Source organism: Bombina bombina, chromosome 11 (assembly GCF_027579735.1).
Source record: "Bombina bombina isolate aBomBom1 chromosome 11, aBomBom1.pri, whole genome shotgun sequence".
Lineage (NCBI taxonomy): Eukaryota > Metazoa > Chordata > Amphibia > Anura > Bombinatoridae > Bombina > Bombina bombina.
Window position 1 is genome coordinate 59,851,233 of NC_069509.1, and position 9,229 is coordinate 59,860,461.

Below are 9,229 nucleotides of genomic sequence, written 5' to 3' on the forward strand. Positions count from 1 at the left end.
GCAGGATTTATGCAGTTATTCAAAATAATTAAATACACGTTCCTCCTTTTTATTCCTGGCCAGTTTCTCCCAGTGGAATTCTGAGGGGATGCTTAGCTGGCCAGACTTGCTCAGTGATCCATCCATCATGGGAAACACATTTCAGAAGCTGGAGAGACGAAGGACCAGCCGCCATCTTAGAATTGATGCAACTTCTCACCCCAGTGAAGATGACAGTGTGGTGGGCGGCCTCCCTCAGCCTTTAGCGCATACATTTCTGGCATCAGGTGAGTAAAGTTTAGGGTCATTTAACATGAAGTTACCCAAAAATTAGATTTTATCTTTGACATAAAGGAAATCATGAGAGAATTTTTAAAGAAATGGAAACTCAGTCCCAATGAATACATTGTCTTGGGTTTTACTGTAAGTCTAGTTAACAAAAAAAACAACATCTTTGACCTTGAGAATATTCTTTAAGGTTAATGATAATATATAGATATCTGTACCACAAACTAATAGGATTTTATGATAACTCATTTGTTTATTTTTGAGAGGTGAATGGACATAGCCATGAATTCCAACTAGATATATAAATATTTTGTATTACCTCTTTATATTAGATTGTGTGTTTTATTTCTGTAGATGGCACTGGTACCATGTCCCTCCCACGAGATCTCAGAAGGATTTCCAGGACTGAGACGGATCTACTGTCTGATTTGTAAGTGACAAAATAGGCAGTAAATATTACCACCAAACACGGAGATCCCACCACTTCCATCCTAGGGTATAGAGAATGGCAGAGAGAGGTTTATGGTGCAATACAACACCAAGCTCCCTTTTACATAGATAGTAGAAGGGATATAAAACTGTGCTCCTTTAGTAAAAAAAAATATGTTAAATAAAATTAAATATAAAAAGAAACCAATTGTGTTAAAAACAGCAAACAACTTACTGGTGTTTTTGCAAAATGAGCACTTAGAAATTCTCAATGCAGCCACTGATTTTAGTGCGATGAGAGAGCTGACATAAGAGAACAGAAATTCTACTGTCACATATTTTTTTGCTGCAAAAGTCCTCTACTGAGCATGGGCAATAAACTGCAGCTAGAGCAGGTGTCTCCTAGCATCTATGTCAACATATATATATATGTTTTAACAGATCTAATACCTTTGGGGAAAAGAATGATACCATAATGTTAGAAAAAATGAACGAGAAGGGCCAAGCACTGCATGCTACAGAGGTGGCAAAATCTGCCAAATCGACAAGGACAGGTAAGTTCTAAACTGACTGACTTAATAGCTCATCTCAAAGACAAACTTATTTATTTAGATGAAAAGTGGCCAAAAAGAGTTTCTACTTAGCGACTAGAATCTGAGCCCTTAGCAAATGTATTGTGAGTTGCAAATACATAATAATGCAGAATTACAATGTAATTGGAAGTTAGATATATTTATAATGTGATATAAATTGAAAAGGTGAAATAATAAAACAGCCATATTATGGACTTGTATTGAATAAACGATCCACTTTATTCATACCATATTAAAAAAGTAGATTGCGCATAACAATTCTTATGTGTTTCACACCAATTCATTTTATTGAATATAACCTCAGAGCACAGATGTTTTGCTTCATTTGTTGTTGGTGTGACTGATTGGGCCGTTCAGGTTGCAGAACTTATAGATATTGTAGGGCATCTTGTTTAAGTGCCTGGGGGAAAACACAGATCAAACACTGTGAGCTAGATTACAAGTGAGGCGCTATCTTTATGTGCGCCCATAAAGCGGCAAATTTGCCCATTTACGGGCTCACAATAAATAACAAGTGTCTGGTTAATGTGACTTCGAGCTCACATTTTCACTAATTAAGGTCAGACCTCTGGTTAAAGATAAAAAGTTGCTCCATTTACCCCCAAAATAAAGTGGACAGTACATTAAGAAGAAATATAAAGATGATCATTTTTATTTGGTTTGTAAAAAAAACTGCACAAAGCAGTTATATATAAAAAAAAACGGCACCTAAAGTACCTTTACATGGAGGTCAATGGGGGACTGTGTTTTCTCTTTAATTATATATGTATATGCTTATATACATATATATTTGTGTGTTAATATGTGAATACACACATATAAACACATAAATATATATGTGTATACGCATATACAGATATGTTTATTTATTGCTGCCCAACGCTGTGCGATTTGCCACCTGCGCTGCGCTAGGTGGTTTGCTGTGACTGTCGGCATTAAAATGAGGCTCCCATTGGAGCCTGTGGAAGCGCGCTCTCTTGAGCGCTTGGCTTTTGCAGTGCGCTGCACCTGTAATACCAGCGCACATTTACTTGCAATGGTATTATTGAGTGGAGTGCAAATATTGCGCTCGTGTACGCTTAATTTCCTCTATTACATTATTTTGGGTCCTTTGAAATAGGTTTGGCTATTACTACACTCCACTCATAATCCTGCCCTGTGTGTGGCAGTTTAGTAATAGCCAAACCTATTTCAAAGGACCCAAAATAATGTAATAGAAGTTGCTAGAGATCAAAATATTGTTCACTAGTACAGTATAAGATGCCCATTTTTTCATGGCTTTTCTCTGCTATAACAGTGATCACAGATGCTTTCCAGAGACGCAGACAAATGTTACCCTCCTGGTGTACACGAGTCGCTCACACCCTGAGCTGTTTTCTCATCCTTTCCTGCCTTATTGTCTCATCTTGGATTGGGGTGAGCTTCACGTCCAACGTGGGTCTCATGTGGCTGATTTCTGGGATTTTCTGTTTCCTGTGCTCCTTCTTTATCCTGGAGCCACTGAAGGTGAGTTCTGGGGATCTGCATCGTAAATGTTTGTTTTTTTCCAGACTAAGAAAATCATACTCTATCTTGATTATAAAAGTGCTGTAATGTACAATCTGCTGCGTTTGCTATTGCATTTCTATCAGGTTTTGGTAGAAGCTGTTTACTTTGCTGCGGTGGTGAAGCGTCTGCACCCTGAGGAAGAGGATACGCTGGTGGAATGCCCGTTGGTAGAGCACGTCTCAGAGAAAATTACAAAAGTACGGCCTCCGCAAGGTTTTGCTCTTTTTCAAGCCAGGGAAGAGGCAAGAAAGGTGAAACTGCTCCACAGGATGCTGAAGGTGAGGATATGACAACTTCTTGTAACTTATCATACAGGGCAGGGGTAGTTTTAGTCACTTTTTATCTAGATCCAGTTGACATCAGGAAGGTGAAAGTTTTTGTGCAAACAAATACTTACATTTTCATTCAAAGAAGCCCCAGGTTTAAAGGATACTCAGATGAACAACATATCTTCTGATGATCCTCAGATAGGTTACAATGTTAACCTGTCACCTTCAGGCCCTTAAAGGGACATGAAACCCAAACATTTTCTTTCATGATTTATGTAGAAAATACAATTTAAAACAACTTTCCAGTTTACTTCTATTATCAAATTTGTTTCATTCTCTTGGTATCATTTGTTGAATGAGCAGCAATGCACTACTGGTTTAAATACAAGCATTGGAATCTTCTATGAACCAATTGTATAGTAAAGGTTAAGGATCTTCATCTTGTATACAGTCTGGGCAGTGCTCCTGATGACAAATACTAATTGTGTGGGGTAGTACATATATCAGGCATTATAATCTGTTATATAATGACATTAGTCAGTCAACAATGCGCAAGTGTGGGCCATATAAAGAAATAGGAGTGTTATTGCAAGAGGTCATACTCAGAAGCTCCCAGTTTAGCTCCGTTGATAAGGTTGATTGGGACACCCAGTGAAAGCGGCTGGAAAAACAAGGAGAGCACACACTCCCCCAACTCCATGCATATGAAAAGACAGATAATATAAACAGGAGCCATCAGGAATCTGTAGACATCAGTATACATCTGACACTGTGGGGCTTGGTTGGGAGTCTGAAAATCATCACAATATTATTAAAAAAATAAGCAAAAGTATATGTTGTTTCAAAAACACTCCCAGATAGGCTTTATAAATGGATAATCTACAAAACATTTATGCAAAGAAAAATCTAGTGTATAATGTCCCTTTAACCATTGTCTCAGCTATGTCCTCTTTTCTTTCTCCTGTATCTCATTCATTCTTCTTCCGCTTTTTTTTATCCATGTTTTATTCTCCCACCATCTATACCTGTTCCTGTGTACAACTCATGGATCACTTGTGGTCAGATTTGAGCATCCTTTGTTTCTGTCTGATGTCATTTACAAACTGTTAAAGGGCCATAATACCCAAATGTTTAAACACTTGAAAGTGATGCAGCATAGCTGTAAAAAGCTGACTAGAAAATATCACCTGAACATCTCTATGTAAAAAAGAAAGATATTTTACCTCAAAAGTTCCTCAGTAGCCACATCCCATTGTAAAGGATTTCTAAGCAGCATATTAGTATGTCTGTCCTGGGACAGCTAAGGGGATGAGCCTCGTGCACTCTCATATTATTTCCCTATTCAGGTTAAAGGAAGCTTACTATGAAATCTCATGAGAGTTAAGTCAAATCTCATGAGATCACAGTAAAAGAGTTCATGACCTCAGCACTGCTGATGCTGATTGGCTGCAGTTCATTTCTTCATATTTTTTTTTTTTTTACCTGCAGCTGGCTGCAGCTGAGTATAACTTTTTACACAGAACTTACTCTGCTGAGCTGAGGAGATTGTGAGGTAAAATATCTTCCTTTTTTACATAGAGATGCTCAGGTGATATTTTCCTGTCAGCTTTTTACAGTTATACTGCATCAGTTTCAAGTGATTTAGCATATGAGTATTATGTCCCTTTAAGCTATTAAGTGAGAGCGGTGGGGTTGGACAGTGAGTGACAGGGACAGGTAGCTAATAATATATCCAAGCTAATCCTGATTCAGTGGCCATCTGACTAACTTGTACTTTTTGCTTGTGTTCCCTCAGAATCTAGTAATCTACATGTTGTTCTTCCTGGTTGTCCTTCTCACCAATTACGGAGACTCTACCAGAAACCCTAATACCTATTTACTGCAGCGCTCAGTTAGGCAGGAGCTATCCAGCAACCGTTTCCTGCACATTAGAAGGTGAAGCATTATCTTATTTTGACCCTTAAAAAGACATTAAATGCAAATATTTTTTTTATTTATTTTTTTCCAATTATTCCCTGTCCTCCTGAACAAAAGGAGGGTAACAGGAAGGTGCCAAAGAGTGACAAAATGTAAGCTATATGCCAGTTTAGGGCTAGATTATAAATGACACACTAACTGTTTATATATAAGTGCATTGGTGCCCTGACTTGCAGTCAAGTAGCTGAATGTTCATATTTAATAAAGTGTTTAACTCCGTATTTTACTGTTAATATTTCACATTCCAATGTTTTTCACATTTGTTCTTAGTATTTTTAAATATATATCTGTATATATATTTATATATATATATATATATATATATATATATATAAAATCATCTATATATACTGTGTATATGTATGTGTGTATATATATATATATATATATATATATATATATATGTATAGATATATATTGTACCAAAAATCCATTTTATTTATATATATATAAATGTATACCTTACAATCAGCTGCCAGGGTGCCAACGGTTAAATACAAATGATATGAGGAGGCACTCACTGTTTTTTTCAAATGTAATTTGATAGAACAAGTGTGACGTTTCGGGGACACACTCCCCTTCCTCAGACAACGTCACGCTTGTTTTATTAAATTACATTTGAAAAAGACCAGTGAGTGCCTCCTCATATCCTTTATATATATATAAACATGTATTTAAGAATAAATAGATCATAGTCTGCTATGTGAAGAATATTGGAATGTGAAATATTAATATTTCATGTTGGATTAGTGCACTTGAGATTTTACTTTTTTCACTCCATTGAAGTCTATGGGTGAATATTTTAAAGAGGTCACAAAATATTCTAACTTTGGCTTTTTGTGTCGGGTTAGCGCTCATGCGACTTTTTTTTTTTACTTTTAACTTGTAATACATGTGCTACCCGACACACGCTAAAAGCTTATTTCTGGCATAGGTTAACCTGTGAGCGATAAATAGCACGCCACTCGTAGTCTAGCCCGTAGAAAGAAAAACGTTTCCTACCTGAAAATTCTGCTGCAAATGTTTTTTATTTAGCTTTTCAGTGTTTATTAGAATGGTTTTTGCATGAACTGCACATGCTTGTTTGAGTGATGTTTATTCTTATGGTTTATTAATATAGTTTAATATCACTTTACACTTTTTGACCATGATCTGCTATTTTCTCTGCAACCATAGCAAAAGACAGTACATATTTGTGTAATACCAATAAACCTCTGATTAATTATATAACATTTGTATAACAAAATAGTCTGGTGGACTATTAAAGGGACAATAAAGTCAACATTAAACTTTCATGATTGAGACATAGTATGTTATTTTAAACACCTTTTCAATGTACTTCTGTTATCTAATTTGCTTTGTTCTTTTGGTATCCTTTGTTGAAAATAATTTGTAAGTAGGCTCAGGAACCACAGTGCACTACTGGGAGCTTGTTGCTGATTGGTGGCTGCAGATATGTATCTTGTCGATGGATCACCCAGTATGTTCAGCTAGGTCCCAGTAATGCATTGCTGTTCCTTCAACAAAGGATAACAAGAGTATGAAGCAAATTTGATAAAAGGAAATTGCAAAGTTGTTTACAATTGTATGTTCTGTCTGAATCATGAAAGAAAATTTGTATGTTTATGTCCCTATAAAAATGCAAACCAGTTCTGTACTGATGCATTTGGAAGCAATGTTAGAAAATAATTCTCTAGGTACAATAATCTTTTCTTTGGGGCACAAAGTGTTTTTGATTTTGAATTCTCTTGCTGGCAAAATATAGATGAATAATGAAAACGGATAAATATGCTTGGGACTTTCCCTTTTTCAGGGCTGATGAATTCTGGGCCTGGACATCAGATATCCTGCTGCCTTATCTGCAGAGTAACCATAGACTGCGCAAGAGTTACAGTAGTGTCCTGGGAGCAACTCGCATGCGACAGATCCGTCACAGGAAAGGTACGTTTAGTGATAACCTTCCTGACCTATGCACAGAGATGTTCATGAACACCTAAACAAATATTGTACTGTGTTGCCTACAGAACCTTCTCTGCCCACCCACGACACATACCACCAGGACCTAAAGACCTCTGACAGTGGCTGGATTAGGATCTCCACCAATCTCAATCCAGAATGGACCTTCTCCCCTCCTGATGCTACAGGGTAAGTAGCAGACAGATTAGACTCAGAACTCCCTTCTCTGTTTAAAGGGACAGTCTACTCAAAAAATGTTATTGTTTAAAAAGATAGATAATCCATTTATTACCCATTCCCTAGTTTTGCATAACCAACACAGTTATATTAATATACTTTTTACCTCTGTGATTGCCTTGTATCTAAGCATCTTCTGACAGCCCCCTGGTGACTTGGCTATTTATTTATAATAAAAGGCAGAAATTCAGAGGTTTAAATGTTATAAAGTAAATTAATATATAATATATATATGTTGGTTGTGGAAAACTGGGAAATGGGTAGTAAAGGCATTATCTATCTTTTTAAACAATAACAATTTTGATGTTGACTGTCCTCTTGTAACGCTCTTGCTGCTTCTGTGACACACACACATACATATAAATAAATAAATATGGTATATATATATATATATATATATATATATATATATATATATATAGGGATGGAAATTTGCACTAGAAAAGTAAGAAATTGAGGTGGACAAGTAAAAAATGGGGTGGGGATTCTCTTTCCTATTGAATGGACAAGTAATTTTTCTTCCCCGACTAGTGATATTTTTCCAGCTGTGTGTTTTTGCATATATACAAATGCACAACAATCACAGACACTAAATTTACAACTGTTCTATAGTACAGTACAGCTAACCTGTACATTCCAGTATGGAATTATGGGAAATTCAGCCATCATCCCAGCCCCAATATTTTTGTTCATCCGGTATTTTCGGCGCTCTATATTCATTATATTTATATTACTTACCATGTGATTTCCAGTTCTAAAATGCTGTATGTCCCATTAAGATTATAACCATTTAGTGCATGTGGGCATTGCTTTAATTTTACTGTTTTTTTACTGGTTTTTCAGGGCCTGGTTTTGGGGTTCCCTTGCTTTTTACGACAGCTCAGGGTATGTTCAGTATCTTGGAGAAAGCTTGGAGGAGAATGAATCCATCTTGGAGAATCTTCAGAAAAACCACTGGATTGACAGTCTGTAAGTTCTTTTGTGCATATTAAATAACATCTTATATTTAATCCAGAATACCACTTTCCTACATGTAATATGAGATGGGCAGACACCAGTTACAATGAAATAACTTTTATCAATACATGCCAGCATCCGTTACATCAATGGAAAATGTTTCAGACCCTGTGTACATGATTTAGCATGATTAAGGGCTGAAAACATCATCTTTTAATGTATTAAATGTACATTGTTGTGATTTATTCTTTGTTTCACTGCAATATTATTTAAAAATGCATTACAATTTTATTTTGTTTTTACGTTTTCTTTGTTGTTTTTGTTGGCACATGACTAGAGTCTGATCTTCTGATATTACTGCTTTAGAAAAGTTTCTATCATTTATGTGGACACACAGGTCTTTTGCCTGCAAACGTCTGATGTAAAAGCTGTTTACATTGAAACTAATAGAGCAGTATCAGGTCTGCACTTCCTGTTTATGTTCATTAGCTGATAGATACGTTCTACTAAATCTGATTGGCTAATAAGTACTTCCTGCTGGTGGTTAAATGCTGCTCTCTCATATTAATGAAATAAAAATAAATGAAAATTTTGAGTACAGTGTCCCTATAATTATTCATATTTTTTTTTAAGTACTACTTTGCATTAAAATCATTGGAAGTCTACATCATGTAACTGAACTTTCATGCACATGGTGGAGAAGTAGGGTTCCTCAAGAAATGCTCATCGAAATTCGCCTCTCCATTGAGAGAGATGTACAATTTCTGTGCTATCCTATAGTATAGTGCCTATTCACTAAAGTGCAAGAACAGTTTATTTAGGAGGTGTTTGTGTTTTAATTGGTGTCTCTGCAATGGCTTCTTTATAGGGGTAATGGGTGTTTCTCACGGTACTAAGTATGGCTGTTTTGTGTTTTAGGACACAGGCCGTATTTGTTGAATTCTCCCTGTACAGCCCGGGAGTTGATCTGTATGCTTCTGTGACTCTGTTCCTGGA

General features: G+C 36.2%; 1 protein-coding gene across 1 annotated transcript in view; it reads left to right on the forward strand.

The window, feature by feature from the left end:
• PKD1 (polycystin 1, transient receptor potential channel interacting) overlaps positions 1–9,229 on the forward strand; it is a 302,520-nt gene that overhangs the window by 281,053 nt on the left and 12,238 nt on the right. The window contains exons 34-43 of the mRNA XM_053694512.1: positions 64–266; positions 622–697; positions 1,138–1,250; positions 2,587–2,795; positions 2,921–3,115; positions 4,902–5,041; positions 6,897–7,024; positions 7,108–7,228; positions 8,120–8,245; positions 9,152–9,229. The exon at positions 9,152–9,229 is cut by the window's right edge and continues 97 nt beyond it. Coding sequence (XP_053550487.1) covers positions 64–266; positions 622–697; positions 1,138–1,250; positions 2,587–2,795; positions 2,921–3,115; positions 4,902–5,041; positions 6,897–7,024; positions 7,108–7,228; positions 8,120–8,245; positions 9,152–9,229 — 1,389 coding nt within the window. The remainder of the gene's footprint in view (positions 1–63; positions 267–621; positions 698–1,137; positions 1,251–2,586; positions 2,796–2,920; positions 3,116–4,901; positions 5,042–6,896; positions 7,025–7,107; positions 7,229–8,119; positions 8,246–9,151) is intronic.